The sequence below is a fragment of the Seriola lalandi genome, unplaced genomic scaffold, assembly GCF_002814215.2.
Source record: "Seriola lalandi dorsalis isolate HSWRI2012SDOR001 ecotype SW California unplaced genomic scaffold, Sedor1 jcf7180002054972, whole genome shotgun sequence".
NCBI lineage: Eukaryota > Metazoa > Chordata > Actinopteri > Carangiformes > Carangidae > Seriola > Seriola lalandi.
In genome coordinates, this window is record NW_019525660.1 from 3052241 (window position 1) to 3073386 (window position 21146).

Consider the following 21146-nt stretch of genomic DNA (forward strand, 5'->3'; position numbering starts at 1 on the left):
ACTGGTTTGTGTTTCACTTTAGAAGCAGAGACTGAATGCACAAATCCTTTAAAGCAGGAAGTGGAGCAAATTTTTAAGAGTGTGGAACATACATTAATAATAACAATAACTGACTGATATTTGAATACTACTTAATCACAAAAGACTTATTTTGTAGCTGTGATGTTTGTATAAGCAAAAGAGCCTTGATCAAAATGAAGGGGCAGTTTCATGTTTTACCACAAGGTGGCAGCCTTCCCTCTCAAAATCAATTCACTTCAAATGGCAGTTTCTAATGGAGTTTAACAAACAACAGCTACTTCAATACCTACTTTGTCTTGCTTCCACCAGAAAGCAGACTGTGGACTCGACCTGTGACATGAAACCCCAATCATGAGGTCACTGAGGGTTTGAGGTAATACTTCATCATTTAGTTATTCAGCATTTCATGTTTCTTTCTGGGGGGAAAAGAAGTTAATTTAGTTGAAAAACTTAAAAAAGCCTAACTCCCATTCACATTAAGAGTAAGGTTTTTTTTTTCCCCCCTCACTATTTAATTATCAAGAGACTCCCAATAAAAACGGACTCATTGATTCTCATGGGAATTAAAGCCAGATGTTTACTATTGATGTTCTGTCAAAATCCAGTTACTGCTACCCTGGAATTATTTGCTGCTAAATCCACAGTGATAAATTCATCAGTATTACTATCACAAGATGGGGAAGCACAAATAGCTAGAGGCCAAGTCCAGAGAAACATGAGGAGGGAAGAGCACAAGAAAGCAGTTCCTCGTTTTCAAATGGGATCATTATACACTGAATTGATAGACCTATTTTGTCTATATCAAGTCTTTGGCTGAGGGGCATGCAGGCCACCAGAGATACAAAAAACATAGCAAACAAGGTTTCGAGAGAAACTATCAGTGAATAAATAGATTTTCCAAAGAAATTCTGTTAGTAACCTCATATTTAGTGAGAACTAAAGGACCTAAAATTATAATTAACAACCATCGCTACAAAAGACTACTGAGGGGCACTTGAATGGACAGATAATTTAAAGAATCCAACTGGTATTTAAGTGTAATATAGAGCTGAAGCAATCAAGCTTGTCATCAGTTCAGTCAATCTTTATTGGGTGAACAGAACTCTGAAATATACATGACTCTGATCACACTCCAATGAGGAGTTAAAAGTTACAAATCTACATTTATATCTGAAAATAGACCAATAATTTCAAATAAAGATTATTTTTCAACTTGTATAAATATAATTTTACATGATAGCTTTATTGTAAAATACAATGTAGATTAAACTAAGCACAATTTGTTGGATGCAACACCAGAAATTCTGTATGCCAGTTTATAATGAATTGTTTCCTCTTTTATCAGTTCAATTCTATACACAACTATAAAGAAAAAGGGCAACACATTTGTGACAGTTTCTGTTCTAAGTGGATGATTTTTAATCAAAATAATATATACAGCCTGAATTTTAAAAACATGAGAAGACTGTGTCAGTGCTTTTAAAATAAAGAGTTTAGTGTTGCGTGCTTTGGCACATTTTCAGCAGTAACAGTCTGCAGTCAGGGGTGTCGGAGGGAGGGAGGCAGGTGCGAGCAGATGTTTAACATTCAGGAGGCTGCGTCCATCATCTGGATGGAACACTGCCCACTTCCGTAAGACGAAAGCCTCGACCCTAACCCCATACGGAAGTGGGCGGTGGTTCATCTAGACTGGGTTGGAAAAAAGGAAGACAAGCCAGCAGGCCAGCAGACTGCGAGCCTGCTTACAGCTGATCAGCTTTGAGTCTGCTCACTCCAGTACAAAAGCTTCTGGTCTGAAAAGCTTTCAAAATAAAATGAATACACAATCTCATGTTTGTCTCTGAGGCCACAGCTGCTCCCCATTTCAGTCTCTTTTCTTTGAAAGGTCCAGGCCTGTGCAGCTGTCCTCATTTGCCTTTAGCCTTCCCCATAGTGGAACGCAGTGGAAGAGTGCCCTCTGCCCATGAGTCAGGATACTGCATCATCTTCTCCCACAGACTGACTTCCTCTCCAACTGAGTCCATTTCCACTTCCTCCTTGGCTATTTTAACAGTGCCTGCAGGGGTGAAGATTACACAGTGAATGCAAAATTAGTGCAGAGTCTGTTATCATTAATGATGGCAAATTCCTCGAACACTCTTAATTGTCACACTGGGGAAAAAGGCATGGAAGCCTTGTGGGTACTTCAGCAGTAAAATAAAATTGAGCATGACTTTCTCATAAAGGCTATTAAGCTGCTATTAATAAAACAATTTAAACTAGAACAGGAAAGCTATGGTGTTACTTTCTCTTTTCATGAAGATAAATTAAATTCACCCTCATTCCAAAGTTAGAGAGTTAGGAGAGCAACACAAAAGTTAAAAAGTAAATTCCTCCCTGGTCCCAAAACAATGATCTGAACACTGAATTGAAATTGAAGGACAGGTTCACAGTTTTTCAAGTCTGTTTTAAGACAATAGCTAGGTAACTCAAATGACCTCTGAGTTAGTCAAGTGAAGTGAATATCTTCCAAAGTTCTTCCAAAATTCCTTCTTTGCATTTTACTGTTTTGTGGGAATTTTGTACTAAAAAGGCTGTGACTTTGGAAGATACCCATTTCATTTGACAAACTCAGACTGTTTAAACCTCATATTAGCTTCAGATAGAGTTGTATTTAAATTTTTACATGAAGGGCCAAATTTTGTTCCCATCACCTTCACTGAAAGCGCTTTAGACAAGGATATTTTAATGGCCAGTGTGAACACCAAGCGAAACCTGTTCATATGGACACCTGACTATATAATCGACAACTGAAAAACTTTGAACCTAGTAAAATTATTTTCTACTGCAAAAAGTTGCAACTGTGACATCAAACTAAAGCAACAGAGTTCAGTGTGAACCAAGGCCAAAACAACAAACAAATTAAGTGCTGACTAACTAAAGTGAAACAGACAAAGAGACCATCATTAAGCCAATCCCCTTGAAAAACAAAATGGGAGAAAATAGTTCAAAAGAAAACCGCTGCTCTTGCCAACATCTTTGTTGCTATTTATGAAATGTGGATTATTCTATTTACAATATAACACTCACAGTTAATCTTCTAGGGCAATAGGTATAAGAAGATCTCATAGAATAGCAACTGTCTGAGTAGAACACAAAGAAATAACAAAAGGGACAAAAAGCTGTAACTGAAGGGAAGGTGAAAAAAGGAAAATATCTGGATTTATTGAACTTTGTCAGTTTTTCACCTTTTCCAGAGCTGAGACGGACTCCTCCCAGGAATTCATTGCTCAGCATGGCCTCCCTGTCCCACACAGTCAGCTCCAGACACATCGCCCTCAGCTGCTCCAGAGCCACTTCCTTGAACACAAATGTGTGGTCATAGTGGGGGTTCAGGTTCTTCTTCACAACTGGAGTCTTCCTCTTTGAGGTCTTTGCCTTAGTTGGGAACAAGTATCTGCAAAACAACAAACTCCAAGTTAGTTTAAATAGAGAAATGCTTGTATGAAAACACAGTGAGTGTGGTTTTTAGAGCAGACAGATTATCACTAACCCTTTTACAAAGCTATCTGACGTGCCTCCTGTTTTCATTGCCATCAAATTCTTTGCCTCTTTAATTAGGACATGCAGTTCTCCTCCTTCTTCAGTCACCAGTTTTTTGCCTGACAAGGAGAAGGCAGACACTCTCACAAATTTGAGGCGAAGTGTATCAAACACAACCAGAGCTAAATGCAGTTTTCTTATTGTTGTCTTACCTTTGATTTTCTCAGTTGTTGGCTTTTTAGGTGTGACAAACTTTAAGGAGATCACCAACTCTCCTTTGTACTGAGCAAAAGCTGAAGCTGGCACAGTAGAGGCTGCCTGTTTAGTAGAAGTACATGACATTTAGGTACACAAGAATCTCAAACACCGACTATAGTAAACATATTATTCGTCCTAACACGCAGGGCTCTACACTAAATCCTGACTAGTGCTGGATGATTGGGCCTGATACAGAGGTCAGTTTATGATTGTAAAAACAATATCTGTTAATATTATACAACCTACCTACAACTATATTTACTAAGATTTCCTTTGAATGACGTTATAGTTATAGTTATCAGTATGGCAGGACTTTCACAACTAATCAGCGTTTTAAATAGTTAAGAGACTTATAAGGTGACAACATATAATGAAAACTCACTTTTCAAGTACTGCAAACACAATCTTAGTGTTTTCATGCAATGCAGTCTATTTTGCCAACATATACACTAATAACAAAATATAAGTGAGAAACAAGATACATGTTGGTCAGACTCTCATCCTCACAGATGATCCACAGCTTCACCTTGTTCTGATTTGCTTAGACCTTGAGGCTACTTGCTGATATTAAACATGAAGTTTCGCCATCATCTGATCGGTACACAAAGACTGTAACATTGCAGTTTGATAGTTTGCATGACAGTTTGTTTGTTTGTTGATATCTACTATATCTTGCATTTCTGAAATACCTCTGTGGGTTAGTCTCCGCTGATGGCTGCTGTTCCTCATTGTTGACCCAGTTTACCATGGGTTTTTAGACATCCTCTTTGGGTTACACCTAGTCTGTGTGCAGTTTTGGCACAGATGATTTGGCCTTTTTTGGAGCACTTTTAGTTTAAAGGCAACTTATGGAGTTGTTGATCTCTAGTAGCACTATGGGTCAATACTTTATATGTGGATCGTAAACAATGCAGATTTCAAACCTTCTAAGAAAAATTGGCTCTGAAAATGTTTTATGAGGACTAAATGCATTGATCATGTCTGTTAGAGCTCTTACAAAGCCTGAGAAACACTGAATGGAAACAGAAACTCAACAAGAAAACTCCACAGGACACCTTTACGTCCTTTTCTGTAAGGTGTTAACATTATTTTGTCAACACTGCATTACTCACCTAATAAACATAATAAGAAACATGAATGTAAATAATGCAAGTTATGAACTTTTAAGAAAAATCCGCTTTGTAAATGTTTTATAAAAGGAAGGAAATGTATTTAACATGTTTGTCAGACCTCAAAAGATACACACAACGCACAACTCCACTGGGCACCAGTCCATCATAGTATGGTAAAGAAAAACAAATTCAGTTTCTCTGATCTACCTTTGCCATGAGAGCCACACGTTCCTCGTATGGTGAGTCAAGGTCTCGGCAGTCCAGAGCAATCTCCACCTCTCCCAGGAAGGCGTTGCGGCTGAGGCGACCATGATGCCAGACTGATATCAACATGGAGCGGGTGAACAGCTGGGAGCGGCTGACAGAGTACTGGAAGTGGAAGATGAGGAGACTTGATTGATTGTGTCATTGCTGATACAGTGATGGACAGGTCTTGTAATGCTCTCATGCTCTGGGAGTTTTAAATAAATCAAGGGCTATAGATTAAAGAAGAAGGTGATTTCAGAGTTTATTGGAAGTTGCACAAAATCTTCTGAATAATTACCTTCTTCCAAACCTTTAAAGAGCAATCCAAAATGACAGAGCAATAATTTGTTACAAATGGATTCACCTAGATGATGTTCTTTTCAGCAGTTTTGTTTGCTACTGTATTTAAGCTGATTCTACACTGAAAGCCAGGACCAAAATCAATATTTGACAAAAGGTATTCTAATCAGCAATGTCAATATCAATCTTAAGGTCCCTGTAGGTGTGGTCACTATTTGCAGCAGGCTTGGCACAAGGTCACTAATCAGGGAGTGTCATTAAGTCAACAGGATAAGGTCAACAGTTGCATTACAAGTTGAGAGGAGCCAGTCATAAACCATCACCTTCAGTGTTTCTTTGTAGACGGGGTTTATGGTGTTTCTCTTCGTCGTGGTCTTCCTTTTGCTCTGGCGAGATTTGTCAGGGAGTAGGTAACATTTGACATAACTGAAACACAAAAAGAGAAAAGTATGTCAATCAGTCTTTCTCTTGGACATGACTGTTTTATTCTGTATTTCCTGAATAAATGCTGTGAAATAATATGTGTTGACATTCAATTTCCTGTGTAGCTGAGGTCATCACTTTTGGAATGTGATTATTGTGACTTTGTAAACACAGCAACCTCTTATCTACACTGATCAAAGCTGTGTTAGCATCACTGAGGGCTGAGAGCCACAATTTGGCGCAGCTGTGCTATTCGATGCCCAATGTTTTAAGTTTGAAGTAAACTGCTCTTCAAATGATGTGTTTTGTCTGTTTGAACTTCACATTACAGCTATGCTTGGACAAAGTGAAAGTTGGTAATACTTACGGGTTGGAAAGCTGCCGTGAGGCATTGCCGTAGGCCAGCCCGTGGCACTCCTTGATGAAGACCTGGAGGCTCTGGGTGGGTTCGTTGTAGCTCATTGAGAAGACGAGGTCTCCACTCACCTCCACACTGTCAAAGTCTCCTGCTTCACTGTAAATACTCATCATACTGCCCAGTGTGCTCTGTAGAAACACATATACAACTGAGGTTGTAGTTTCATTAATACCAAATACTGACATGTAGATAATACTAAGACATACATGTTCTAAATGCTTTATGCTGCAGATCAAAGTTTAAAAAAGTTAGAAATTGCAATAAATATCATGCTGGATGGTTAAAAAGTGAGCCAGGGACAAACAAAGATATTAGCAGAGATCAGGATGTTTCTGTCAATGTCCAAATCCAGAGTGACAGCATCAAAGTCTTGTTGGCCTAAGCTTTGTTTTACCCTAAGGCTTTGGTAACTATAGAAACATTTTTGGTAGCCTTTACACATCAATTTCACACTTCCTAACTTGAGGGAGGATATCCTGAGGTTATAGATGCTCATTCAGATTATCTAACATCAGTTCCGTTCTGAGAGACATAATGAGCTGTTTTTCAAAGAGCATTTAGAGGATTAATGCGAGCTGTGAGAAATGTCAATACTTTACCTTTGAGCTATGCAGGCTGGAGGAGCTCGATACCATTGACCTTTTATGAAAGCTAACCAAGCTGTCAATATCTTCTTCCTCCTCGTCATCTTCCTGTGGTACCATAAAAAACATTTAGAAGGATGATCATACACACATGGTGGCATTTTAGGACAGTTACATTTGCCTTGTTTTAACAAAAGGTTCATGTTATTTAGAAAGTTAAAACAACAACACATAAAGTAAGTTAACAGAAATGTATCTAATTTGGAATACAGGAAAAATGTACTTTTGTACACCAAGTATTTTAATAAGCCATCTGAGGATGCATGTTTGACATCAGTATCCATAGCTAGCCAAATCTAAGTGAGTTAAGTAGTAGGACAATGTTAAAATATCTGAAACAATAAATGTGAAGGCCAGGTTTTAGTGTTTCTAAAACGCAGGAAATTAACCACAAATCAAAATCAAAATCAAAAGTTGGGTTTTTTCAGTGAACTACTTACCTGTACATCTAATCCTGGTACAGAATGACTCCTGTTGCTCAGTGAGGCCTCTGGTTTGTCAAGTCCATCACGCAGGTCCATCGTCGATACATACTCTAAGCATAAAGATCAGCAATTAAACACGTATAAGTTTTTCATTTGATTATGGAATAAAAACAACAGCATTGTACATGGTAATATAAGATGCTAACCAGGAGGCTTTGGTGTGCGTCTGACACTCTTCTTGAAGATTCTATCAACGTCCAACTCTGGGGCTGGACTGACTGGTTTTACTTCTGGGGCCTGTGGTGACAGAAAAGGTGAGACATAGTCAGAGTTGAAAAAGTTAAAATAATTTGAGACCATGTCCACTTAAACGCATCTTACATTGTCAGCTTCTGGGTTGGTGCTGTCAACGCTGACAATATCTGCTTTGACTGGGATGGTGAGACTGGAAGCACTGGACCCTGATGGGCTGGACTGAACTGAGCGGGTCTCTTTCCTGGTTGACAAAATAAATTTGAAATAATTACAGCTGCTAAAACATACAACTTTTTACTTTACAAAGGCAGGTTTGCCTGAAATTTGCATTTGGATATCTCAGTGTATTTTTATGTAATATGAGAACTTTAACAACAAAAGTCATGAACAGGACAGCACTTCAATTTAATGACTTATGTGGACATGAATGTGGACATGAATTACTAACCTAAATGAAGTGCTGTGCTGTTCATTATTAGTTTTCTTGTTAGGAGGCACCACTCATCTACATTTAATGAAGTTGAGTTATTATTTTTCTCTATTTTAACAGTACAATCAAAAAGTATGAGGTGCAAGAAAATACACCCCCACCCTCAGGTTGCTAATGTTACAACGAGTGTATTAATGACAGACCTAAGCAATAGTTTAAAATTTGGAAAATTTTATGGAAAACTTTTTTTTACTTCTACAGATTTTTGATTTTTAAATTATGTCGCCACCACCTCTGTTGTATCTTAGTGTAAACTATGGAGTTTAGAATTACAGGTACAACTTTCTGCATTTATGATCTGACCGAGTCCTGGCTGTATTGGCCTCAGACTAGAAGGTCGTACACTGTGAGGGAGGAGTGATAAACACTGCACTATATGCCTCAAATGTTGCTTGAAGTTAAGTGTGTAGCATTTGTACATTTTGGAATAAATGTAAGTGAGTTTACCTTGGTTGCTCAGGGGTCACACGACCAGACTCAGTCTCCGTTTTATTGCTACTTATACTGGCATTTTCTGCGGACTCTGTGTCACTGTGAGCTGGCTTTGACCAAATGTCCTCCTTTGATTCAAATGATTCCCTTGAAGCAAGTGATCCTGAAATCTTGCTTAAATGACTGACACAGAAAAGGTGAAAAATGTTGAGACATTTTTAATCTGTGTTTCGGAAATCTATGTGTTAACATTTCTAAAACTGACAAAAATGATGTGAAGAATGAGATCAGACCTTTTGTTGTCCGTCTGATTTTTCTGCCTGGGCCGAGGCACAGGAGCGGGAGGATCTGGCTTTATTTCAGTACTTCTCAACAGCATTTCTCCTGCTGTTTCACGCTTCTTCACTATAACACAGAACAATATCACACTCCCATACCAGTTAAACAACCTGCAATCATGCTTTTGCATTTTCTAACATTTCTCTCCTTCCATTGTTGAAGTGAAACAAAATTCTTTTGACTGTGGGGATTTCATTTGGGTCTGGCTGAGGGCTGTTTACATTCCTAGTTGAACAGCTGATACCCACTTCCTCTTCCTGTACTCACACTGCGGTCTCTTTTTCAGGGAGACCCTGACTAGGTCATGTCCAGGCGTTGTGGAGAAACGGTTGACCCTTTGATCGTAGAACCAGTCACCTGTCCTTTTCTTTAGATCCCTGGAATCCAGAACAAACGCTTTTTAAAGGTGTAAAGAATTTACCCTCATCGGCAGTTAAATACCATATTAGTTAATGGTTACCCAACATGCTGTGAGCTGTGTGCTGTGAGCTCCTCAGCATTTTGCAACATGGTGTACATTACTGTTATTATCATGTGATACTGCTCAAAATAACAGTTTTCATGTGTCTATTTGTGTCGATGCTACAAGGAATAAGGAAACAAATATACTATATGTTGGATTGTTATCAGCTCCAAAAAATTTGACTTTCTCCTTGCCGATTACATTATACAAAGAGGTATTATGAAAAGGTTATTTAGCCTCCCCTCACTGATATAAATGGGGTGGGCAAAATACTAGAAACATCTGTCAGTATATCAATACAATTCAACCGCATCACAACCTAAATCCTCCAAAGTCATTATAAAGTTGAACCAACTTGTTGATTGGGCTCAAAATACTGATTATTACTGATTTCAAAGTTATGTTTACATTTAGTGTTACCCAGCAAAATACGTTGTGTGTTGCCTTGAGCTCTAACAATTAAGTAATTAAGTAAATTAAATCCCACATTGTTCACATCCATGTTTGGAACAAAGTGAAACCACAGTCAAACCAACCATCACGTGTGCACAAGATAAACAAAACAGGGATTTATTCATAGAAAAACAGCTTCATGGCACTAGTAGAGGTAAAAAATTAAAAAAAATTTTAAAAAAAAAAGGAGGGGGGGGGGGGGCAAGGAACCTTTAAGGGACAGTAAGAAAAACAGGATATCTTACGATTCTTTGGCACACACGCTGCATAACCAGGATCCATTTGGGAAGAGTGTTCGGCAGTTGCGGCACACATGGTGATTACACATCTTGCACTGGCTGGAGAAAACAGTCAGTCGGCTCAGAGGCTCCAGGCATCTGCCACAACTATGCTCACTGTATCTTCCACTGCCACGTTTGGCCCCTTTCCTCTTCACATCAAGCAACTCTGTTTTCAACTTCCTGAAACAAAAACGTAGGTGAAGCAAGAATTGGCAAGCCATCTACAGGAGCTAGAAACGTTCAAACATTGTAATAGACACAGAAACACAGTACATCTCATCTTTTTTAATCATGTGCAAGTGTTATATGATAGATTTGTTTGAGTATTTCTGAAACAGCTGATCTCCTGAGATTTTCACACATAACAATCTCTTGAGTTTACATCCAGTGAGCGGCAGTTCTACAAACAGCTGGTGTCAACAGCATGAATCGATGGACCCAACCTGCCTTGTGTCAACAGTCCAGGCTGGTGGTGGTAAGTGTAATGGTGTGGATGATGTTTTCTTGGCACACTTTGGGCCCCTTAATACTGATCGACCATGGTTGGAATGCCACAGCCTATCTGAGTATTATTGCCGACCATGAACATCCCTTCATGGCCACAGTTTATTCATCTTCTAATGGCTACTTCCAGCTCGATAATGCACCATGTTACCAAGCAAAAGTCGTCTTCAGCTGGTTTCATGAACATGATAGTGAGTTTAGTTAACTTCAGTGGCCTCCCGTCACTAGATCTGAATCCAATACAACATCTTTCTGATGTGGTAGAATGGGAGATTGGCAGCAAGAGTGTGCAGCTGATAAATCGATAAATCTGCAGGAATTATGTGTTGCAGTCATGTCAACATGGAGCAGAATCTCAAAGGAGTGTTTCCAACATCTTGTGGAATCAATGCCACAAGGAACTGAGGCTGAGGCACATAAAATAATCAAACTAATGTAGCAGTTAACTATATTTCACTGTTAAACTTTATATCAGACAAACTCTTCACAAATTACAAATAAAACTGCTACAACTAATTTTGTCACATTCTTACAAAACAAACACATCATATCATTACCATGCATAAACAATAATTCTGAATTATAGCCCAACCCTAAACCAAGATATTGAGCACTGCACCACAAAAATGTCTATATTAAGATAAGATATATTTGTTGTCCACTACATGTGTACATTTGTTTTTGATACTTGATTCTACAGACACAATTTGGTCAGTACTAGTAATGATTTGAGGTTAAACCCAACCTTGCCAGCAACAAATTCCTTCTAACCTTATATTGACACTAACAAACATTAACTACCTACGACATAATAATAATAATAGCCTGACTGAGACTGGATTTGGACTGCTGATACAGATATCAATATTTGAGATAAAAAAAAACAAACAAAACAAAACTTCTTTAAAGCCAGTGTATGTGCCAATATTTGTCTGCATTGAGCTAATATTGTGAGATATCAGCCTATTCACTAGTCAGATTCTAACAATAATAAATATCAAAAAAACATTAAAAATACCTTGTGAATTAGGCTACACTTGAAATGATTAAGTTAGACTTAAATAGTAATCGCTTGAATTGACTGCATTTGTAATACCTTCCATATTTTGGTATTTTTATAACCCATACATAGAGAGAAGTAAAGCAAGTAAGTTAACCATTTAGCACAATTAACAGGAAATGCTTTCCTCTCACCGCACACGGTGCTCCTCAGCCTGCCTCAGGTCCTCGTCGCGTCGCAGCACCTCCAGGATCAGCTCCCGCTCAGAGTCAGACAGGAAGCCCAGGTTGATCATGTCAGCAGCCTGGGGCATTGTTCCTCCAACCAAAGCCCCTTAGCACAGGTTTACTGGCTCAGTCCAATCACTCTAGCATCAAGAAGCTCCCCTGAAGACAAAACAGAACATCAGGAATTGAGTGAAAAGGTAATAAACCCTCTAGTGTGTTACTGTAAAAAAAAAAAAGTTGATTACATACTGACAAAATGTACTTAAAAAGCTGACAGCGAGCAGGTGAGCAGCACTCTTTACTTTTACTACTAGAGAGCATGTTTTCCTATGATCCCACGCAAGGCAACATAGGCAGAGCTCTACAATAAAAAAGAGGAACTTGGTGACTTGATGTCCTGCAGTGATGAAGATATAGCAGGTAGAGAGAGCTGTGTGGTTCTAATCAAATGACTGGTGGACGATTGAGTGACATTTCTCTCTTCCTGTTGGCCTCCATGGAGTGAGACCACTGTGTATTGTATAACTCTGCCCTGCTGGAGCTGGCTCATTAATGAGAAAGCAGGCAAACAAAGAACAGAATGCCTCATTAGACAGTCTAAATCTCATTGCAGACAATATACAGTAACTTTGTTCCTTCTCCTGTATTCAAAGCCCTTTTTGGCAAAAGATTAAAAGAACAGTTAAAATGATCACCCACTGAAATCTAGATAAAGCCAGCAGACACTGTTCATTAAGACATGATTTCTGTTTCACAAGGGGACAAGAATCAGTCTAAAACTTTGGAACAAGCTTCTAGCTGAACGCAGCCTTCCAAAAATGATAAATGACTACAAGGAACCAGGATGCCAGAGGTTTTAAAGATCCCACAGAAAGCCTCTGCCAGGGTGAAAGGTTGTTTTGAGTGGGACGGGCAAAAACAACATGAGCTTGGCTATCATGGAGGGTTCCCACCCTCTAAGGATACAGAGAAATGGGTGGAGTTCTGTAGCGTAACCATTTGTTTAAGCCAAAAATCCAACTTATCATCTGTCATGTTCCCTTCTGAAACTTTATGCTTCATTTATTATTTGAACTGACTCAGAGGGGATTTAACTTAGAGGTTAATGTGCATGTTAAGTAGTTCATCAGAGCGAAATCTGCAATTCAAAACCACAGGCATAACCCGAGACCTTTTTTCCTCATTGTTTAAATGTCTGCCTAGCAGGAATTTAATAATACCTGCTAGGCAACTTGTCTTGGTAACTTTCAAGGAAATGGCGCATGCGTCTGTACCAGTTGACTGAGAGATACTGCACTAACTTGAACAATCCTTTACAAACACCAAACACAAGACATTAAAGAGTGAGTAGCATAGTGCAGGCAAGCGTGTAGGCTTGTGTAAAGTGCAAATGACATTAATCCTCTGGGGTCCAGGTTCATTTTAGTTAATCTTTGCTGATTATCTATGCATTCATTTCTATCTTTGTGTAACTCCTTTTAAACTTGCTGCAGCTTTTTTATCAGCATAAACTCAGCTGTAAGTCTGAATCATTTTTTCAATGTCTGAGTATTAAGCTGTTAGGAATTCAAAATACAAGACAAATGACATTGAAATAAAACTACGTAAAAGCCTATTTGCAGTCTTTCAAATGGACTGTAGACATAAATGAGTGGGAAAGCTCCACATCTGCACTTTCCACTGGTTTTCTCAGCTTGTGTCTACTTGATAGGCTCTATAAAGTTTTGTCACTGATACAGTGTTGACAGATGAGACTACAGAAGGTTACCCAAGTGAATATGATGTTAACAAACATGAGACTACACAAGGAAAGATATCAAATCATAATTGTTATAGCCTTTACAAATCATCAGTCCGCGATGTTGAAATTCAGGCTTTAAGAATTTAAAAAGTTGCTAACGGCTGCGGGTCGAACGTTAAAACTTTAATTTAAAATACGGACGTTACTCCACTTACATCCACTTAACGATGTCTTCAGTTTGCTTATATTCGACTGTTACTATATTTTACAACAGATTAACAGCATGAATTTAACAAACATGACGGCAGATCTCAAACCATGACAAGAAATTCAGATGACTCATTAATGAACTCCATAATAAGCTGCTAACGGCTGAAGCTGTCGAACGTCAACGTTACCAGCAGAAAAGTAAATTAATGCTAACGTTATTCCACATCCACTTCACGAAGTCTCTAGAAACCAGTTTGCGTTTACCCGACTGTAAAGTCTAAATATTTGGTAAGATGATTCAGTGGTTTTATTACTGCTCAAGCTAATTAAAGAAAATTACACCCACCTGTTGATAAAAGTCGAGTGCAGCCCGCTTCACGGCTGGCGTCACCACGGCAGCGAGATTTTCCTGGCAGAAAACACAACAAAAAAGCGTGAATAGTGGCAGAAAAGCGAAAAGCGCATATAACATAATTGTATTGCCGTCTATCTACAGACACGTTTACTCACTCTCCTCAGCAGCGATAACACTGCCTTTCCTTCCCACGTCTTCGTCTTCTTGCCTCCCGTCTCCAGAACAGTTGACTTTGTGCTACAGAAGTCCCAAGTACCGGAAGATAGGGAAAGTTTGCAGCAGACAGGCAGGAGCGCCTCTCCACATTTTCCATGACAGGTGCATTTCCTCTGCTCTGTTTACCACAGAAGGGCCGAATGTGGAAAATCTGTCCCTTTGAAACAGGGCTTTTACTTTTTTTTCTGTCTTCTGAAGAAAAAAAAAAGTTGTCAGACGGTAAACGCGAGAAATGCGACATAAAAGCAAATGCAGCCAGCCATTTATTGCTAATTAGAAAAAATGGTGCTACAGTGGTCAATGGAAAGTAAATAAATTTGCTGAATTAAAGTTTAGGTACTTGTACTTAACTTAAGCATACTTTTAGTATTTATGCTACTTTATACTCAGAGGGAAATATTGTACTTTTTAGTACACTCTGATGCAATAATTCAGATTTAAGGCCCTGCACACTCACAATGGTGTATGGCTGAAAGCTCGGGTGAGGTGGGCTTTACATGAGGTCACCAATAAGAATGATAAGTTGTAAGTTGTCCTGCAACAAAACCAAAGGAGAGTCCTGAAAAAAATACTGTTGAGATCTTAAAACCTGTGCACACTAAATATAATCTTTCAGGACATGCAAAGTTCTACCATTCTGCAAAATCAGTACATTACTGTGTATACTCCATGTACATTTTGCTGCTAATGTACTCAAGCTAAATTTCTAATGCAGGACTATCCTTGAAACTGAGTATTTTTACATTGTGGTATAACTACTTTTGGTTTTACCACATCCTAGTGAAAGGATCGGAGCACTCCTTCCACATCTGTAGATGGTGTGCCTTTGTCTATAGTTTCCTATTATTCACTATGCAATTATTTGTTGTGAGGGCGTATGCAAAGTGATGGCAAAACAACACATTGTTAAGCAAATGATCACTAGGCCTATAAAATTAGATTTAAAGTCTCACTGTGTCCGTTTTAATTTCCATTTTGAACAAGTCTCTGGTATCTAAAAACCCAGTGTGCCATCAGCCGTATAGACTGAGGTCTCAGCCTTGGCTAGGAATAGAGAGAGGTGGACCTGCATATTCCTTCTGATTTTGTATTTTATATGATTGATACTATACTTAGGAAGAAACTCATAGGGGCCATGACTCCCTAAGAAAAGATCCAATCATGTCTGTTTAATATATTTAATATGGATTTTTGTTAAGTAGTGCAAAGACCCATTTTATGCTTTCACCTCCTGGCTCCTCCATGTAGATACAGATGGGTGACAAAGTAAAAAAAGCTTTAACTCTCTTCGTAACATGTTGATCCACCACAAGCTGTCTTAGTAGCTTCAGTGCTCTTTGGCATAGATTACTACTGGAGGGATGAACACCACTCAACCAGAGGATATTCCCTTATTTGGGTCCAAAATCTGCCATAGCTGTTCAACTTAGATCTGATGATTGCAAAGGCCATATCATATGATCACATGATTCACATAATCTCCATACTCATGAAACCATTCAGTGACCCCCTCTGTATGAAAACATCTGCACAAAATGAGCTGTAGCCTCCTGAAGATATATTGATAAACCAGAGTACTACTGTATATGTATGTTATTTATTGTAGAGGTTAACATTTACAACCATGCCAACTATATGAATCCTGATGTTTAACAGAATATTGAAGTTTAATAAGTTTGCATGTCCCTGTAATTAAGCGGCACAGTGAAGCGAGTCAGGAGCAGTGGATGTGAGTAATTTCCTGGTGTCCTTTTCATTTCAGCCAACCACAAGAGGTCTGAGGATCAAACACCAGAGTGAAATTCAATGAGTATATGACAACAGTGAAGTGCCCCCCCCCCCGCTCCCGTAGCGTTGTCGAGTGGCTAACAGATAAGGCCGTGGTTCAGGTATGGCTGGGCCGCTTCCACATTTGATTAAAATTGCACGTGTGAGTCAGGGCGTTTCTAAAATAAAATAGCATTCGCGCTCAATTGCCCTGGACAAATAAAGGTTTATAAAAATACAGCAGCAGCTGATTTCACTAACTGACAAATGAAATAATCATAATCATAGAAATCAGCTGGTGTTGTGTTTGGCTTTTTTCCTCTCTGGAAAAAAAAATCTACTTTAGTACATTAAACTGTTCAGAGCCGCTGTGTCCACTCTGTATCTGTGTTCATCTCTTCAGCTCAGGACGGTCTACAGTCCAAGTCCAGCACAACATGTTGAACACGAGGTGCATATGACTTAACATGCTCTATGTGCTGGATGTTTGTTTTCCACAATGCACCAGTGATGTCCCTTAAAAGACAAGTGATGCGGTTTGCTGTGTCATCAGCCCAGGCCTGCCACACCTCTCTGTCAGCTTTCTTCCCAGAAACCCTCTGGGTGGCGTCATTGATAGATGGAATGGCTGCAGTGTTCGCTAATGGAGAGGTAACGTTCTGGTGAATGTGCAAAATGCCACCAGTTGTTCTCTTCAGCAGGCGACAGGCGACAGGCCAGCCGTCCTCAGAGCTCGGTATGAGACCCAGATTCACCCGGTCAGCAATGTCACACAGCTGGAGCTGGAAAAAATAAAATAAAAAAGGTCATCAATACTGTTAACCAATTTCTTTTTTACGATGCATTAGATTGTTGCACATGCATTTAACATAGAATAAACTGACTATGACTCCTGACAAAAGCCACAATTCCTAATGATTTCACCTATAAAGATATTCTGAAAGATACAGATTAAAGGATGAACAATGGGATTTTAAAAAAGAGAAATTTTATACTTTGACAAAACGAGATTGTACACATTAACAAGGTGCTTCTGATTTTGTAATGTGTAATATATGTAAAACCTCCTATACAAATTTAACACTATTGGTGTGATGCCAGATATGGGCTTGCAATTATACTGGAATTTACAAAGAAAAAAACAACAACAACAAAACAAAAACAAGAACAAAAGAACCAAACTACACTTGGGATACATCTAGTGTACAACTTTCTGTTGCACCCAGACAAAAAAAACATCATTTAAAGTTGAATTGCCATTCTTATTCTGCATAAGTACCATTAGATTTTGACATCAAGTCAGTCACTATCACATTTATTGTTGTAATAACCACCAAAATGTTGATCAGTTATTTGTCAAAATATCTTGTTATTATTGTCTTGTAACAATATATCTTTCTCTTTTCTGCAGTTCCTGTTAAAACTAAACATTTGTAACTTCATTCATTCAGGGATTTCATTATCATATCACAAAAAATCCAATGATTTCTGTAATTGATCAGTGGAGATGGGAGTCCAAATTCCTCTCTGGTACCAATCTCAGCCACTAGAGTGCAGAAGTCAACACTTTCAACCATGTAGTGAAATAATCAGTTCCTGAGGGAGAGAGTTAATGTTTTTGCGTGTAAACAATACATGTAGCAGAGGAAGAAAAAGGTTACTTGTCGGTTGTCTCCGTGGTGAATCGTGCAGCGGTCAGACACTCCATTTGCCTCAAGATTTTTCTGTAAAGCTTCAACAGCATCGGGGTTCCACTCGCAGGCGTGAACATGACTGGCCCCCGCATGGACCAGATATGGGAGAGTGAAGTATCCGATACCTGACACAAGTTGGGACAGTTACCATCATTCATGTCATAATTCAAATTATGTTTAATTACCAGACACAATAAAAGCAACACGATGGACAGGGATGAAACCTAAACCTGGACATGAGCTGGTGTTTTTCACCTTTGAAAGGCAGAATTCATCACTGCATTGGATTGTATGATACTGTATATGTGTGGTTTAACTGATCCAACTAATAAGATGTTCAAGTACAAAGAATTTATATACATAGTATCATCTGTTTAAAAAAAAAAAACCTCATAATACATGACACAGTTTTACTACCTGCATATAAATCCACCACAGTCTCCCCTCTGCAGTCAAATCCAGCTACCCGGAGCTTCTCTGTTATGTTTCCAGCTGAGAACATACATTTGGTAACATCAAACTCATACCTGAAACACAGGTGAAGAAGACATGATAAGTTTCAGACAGGTTTTGTCATGTCAAATTTAGTAAGAATGTGCCCAAGACATATTCAAAAAGAAAAGAAAAAGACTGATTATTACTGAGACTAACCTAATACCATTGTCCACATGTTTGACCCAGCTGTGCTCTCCTAACAGCATCGTCACCACAGGAGATCTAAATCCATCCTTGGATATTCGACTCATCTTTGCCAAACGCTTTGCTGCCAATCCTTTCGCCACTGCGCTCCATAGCTGTTGATCTAAACAAGTATAAAACAATCAATAAATGTCCTAATTAATTAGTTTGTACACCAACACTGACCAAGCACTTTAGTAGGAACAGCATACTCATACTGGGTAGGGCCTCCATTTGCTCTCAAACACAGTCTCAGTTCTTTGTGGCATTGATTCCACAAGATATTGGAAACACTCCTTTGAGATTGTGCTCCATGTTGACCTGACTGCATCACATAATTTCTTTAGACTTTTCAGCTGCACATTCTTGCTGCCAATCTCCTGTTCTACCACATTCAAAAGGTGTTCTAGTGGATCACATCTGGTGGCTGGGGAGGCCACTGCAGTTCACTGAACCCATTGTCATGTTCATGAAAGCAGTTGGTGGCAACTTTTGCTGTAACATGGTGCATTATTGAACTATGCACATAGTCAATACTCAGATAGGCTGTGGCATTCAAACTATGACCGACTGGTATTAAGAGGCCCAAAGCGTGCCAAGAAAACATTCCCCACACCATTACAGCACCAGCAGCCTGGACTGCTGACACAAGGCAGATTGGGTCCATGGATTCATGCTGTTGATGCCAAATTCTGCTGCCTCAATAGAAATCCAGATTCATCAGACCAGGCTACATTTCTCCAGTCTTCAACTGTCAAGTGTTGGTGAGCCTGTGTCCACTTCAGCCTCAGATTCCTGTACTTGGCTGACGGGACTAGAAACAGACATGGTCGTCTGCTGTTGTAGCTCATCCTCCTTAAGACCTGACGTGTTGTGCATCCTGTGTTTGCTTTTCTGCTCATTGGAGTTGTGAAGAGTGGTTATATGAGTTACCTTAGCCTTTCTGTGAGCTCCTACAAGTCTGACCATTTTTTTTTTTGGCACCATTCTCAGTAAACTCTAAAGACTGTTGTGTGTGAAAATCACAGGAGATCAGCTATTTCACAGATACTCAAACCAGCCCGTCTTGCAACAATCATGCCACGATCAAAGTCACTGGCTGTGTCCAAAATAACTCGCTACTCTGTATATGGTCCACTATGTAGGCAGTTCTCCATTCTGTAAACTTTTCATGACGCATTGTATCCCACAATGCGTCATGAAAACTAGTGTACAACCGATAGTCACTAACCAAGCAATATATACCATCACCCATTGTGCTCTCACTGAAAGAATGAAAAACTGTGCAGTGACAATTAACCCAGTAGTGTCTGAAAGTGTTTTTCATATCACCGATGAGCTCACTGTATAGTCCTCCCTTGATAATGACTAGGGAGCAGTGAATGAATGAGTAACTACAGAGATCACATTTATTCTCCATTCTGATGTTTGATGTCAGAACATTAACTGAAGCTCCAGACCTGTATCTGCATGATTTTATACACTGCTGCCACATTATTGGCTGAATGAGTAATTGCATGAATAAGCAGGTGTGCAGGTGTCAATAGAGTGCCTGAGGACAGTACCCATTTTCTTCCATAGTGGCAGGGAGAAAGAGCCACCTCCCAGCAGGACTAAGTCTCCATGCCTCTGGAAGCTGCGAGGGAGGTCCCTCTTCATCTCCTGCGTCCATCTTTCCCCGTGAGACTCCGTCAGCTCCTGGAGGATTTTCTCAAGTTTACCCCCACCTGTCTTTCCCCTCTCTCTCTTTGACTGCAGAGTAGACTGAGGTGGAAACAGCACAGACAACATAAGACACATAAGAAGACTTTAAAAGGTGCAGTGTAGCAGTGTCTGTTGCTAATAATATTTCACTTTGCTTTAATTACCTGACTCCAAACTATTTCACAAGCACTGTCTGAAGCCACCCTGCTTCTGAGAGAGTGCAGATCAAGTTGTGACAGACAGGATGGTAAAATGGGCAAGAGGACTGTCCCATCTGAGTTTTTCAGCAGACACAAAGTCAAGTCAAGAGCTCCGCTGAGCTGCAGACATCTCCTGTGAAATATGGATTTTAAATGTAATGTCACAATTACTTCAGACAGACGCTATAAACATGTTAATCAAAAGATCTCTCTGTGCGCACACTGCTCTCGGTTCCCAAGTTGACGGCTAGCGGCTAACTTAGCCTAAGAGCTATGCACCCAAGGGACGGCTGATTACCTGAACTGCTGCGCGTGACACTGAGACACACGAAGGCAAGGTACACCGTCCATTTACAAACAAACAAAAAAATCCACTGTGTTTATGTTTTGGCGGTTCAGGAGTGCTAAATTAGTTGCAGGTAACCGGTAGCTGCTCCACAACAACACACAACATGTTTCCAGTCGGATTGTTTTGAAGGAGGGACTTCTTCTTCTTCTTCTTCTTCTTCTTCTTCCTTTCGTTTACTGGCGGGTGGCAACCAGCGTTAAGGCGCATTACCGCCACAAATATATAGATATTTGATTTTAAATATATATATATGTATATATATGGTTTTATATTTACTGATTACACATTCACGCACAGATTGTTAATGTGTTCAACAGAGACACGGATGCCAGAATCACCTCAGGCCAGAACAGCGCCTCACACTGTTTGTCCCCCACAACCAGCAAGAAATGGTAAGTCATGCGCATGACTACACCCCA

General features: G+C 39.4%; 2 protein-coding genes across 2 annotated transcripts; both read right to left on the bottom strand.

Annotated features, from left to right (window-relative positions):
* Positions 1–1090: 1090 nt before the first annotated feature.
* On the bottom strand, positions 1091–14419 carry sytl4 (synaptotagmin-like 4). Its single transcript, XM_023398182.2, has 18 exons — positions 14275–14419; positions 14111–14173; positions 11781–11972; positions 10047–10262; positions 9153–9262; positions 8840–8951; positions 8562–8729; positions 7751–7865; positions 7576–7666; positions 7385–7479; positions 6900–6992; positions 6250–6428; positions 5783–5885; positions 5121–5282; positions 3756–3861; positions 3554–3662; positions 3249–3457; positions 1091–2077 (listed from the first exon to the last, which is right to left on the bottom strand). The coding sequence occupies exons 3-18, from the start codon at positions 11897–11899 to the stop codon at positions 1929–1931; spliced, it is 2136 nt and encodes a 711-aa protein (XP_023253950.1). The 5' UTR covers positions 11900–11972; positions 14111–14173; positions 14275–14419; the 3' UTR covers positions 1091–1928.
* A 1494-nt stretch (positions 14420–15913) lies between these two features.
* Positions 15914–20864, bottom strand: tyw2 (tRNA wybutosine-synthesizing protein 2). The gene is made up of 7 exons (XM_023397987.2): positions 20677–20864; positions 20343–20511; positions 20040–20238; positions 18448–18598; positions 18214–18323; positions 17764–17921; positions 15914–16884 (listed from the first exon to the last, which is right to left on the bottom strand). The coding sequence occupies exons 1-7, from the start codon at positions 20727–20729 to the stop codon at positions 16507–16509; spliced, it is 1218 nt and encodes a 405-aa protein (XP_023253755.1). The 5' UTR covers positions 20730–20864; the 3' UTR covers positions 15914–16506.
* Positions 20865–21146: the final 282 nt, after the last annotated feature.

Coding starts and splice junctions, on each gene's coding strand:
- tyw2 (XM_023397987.2), bottom strand. CDS start 20,729: ATGGACGGTGTACCTTGCCTTCGTGTGTCTCAGTGTCACGCGCAGCAG. Junction 20,512..20,676: donor TGTCACGCGCAGCAGTTCAG/GTAATCAGCCGT, acceptor CATATTTCACAG/GAGATGTCTGCAGCTCAGCG. Junction 18,324..18,447: donor CATGTGGACAATGGTATTAG/GTTAGTCTCAGT, acceptor CCTGTGTTTCAG/GTATGAGTTTGATGTTACCA.
- sytl4 (XM_023398182.2), bottom strand. CDS start 11,899: ATGCCCCAGGCTGCTGACATGATCAACCTGGGCTTCCTGTCTGACTCT. Junction 6,429..6,899: donor CCAGCCTGCATAGCTCAAAG/GTAAAGTATTGA, acceptor GTGTTTCTACAG/AGCACACTGGGCAGTATGAT. Junction 5,283..5,782: donor TCTACAAAGAAACACTGAAG/GTGATGGTTTAT, acceptor TTCCACTTCCAG/TACTCTGTCAGCCGCTCCCA.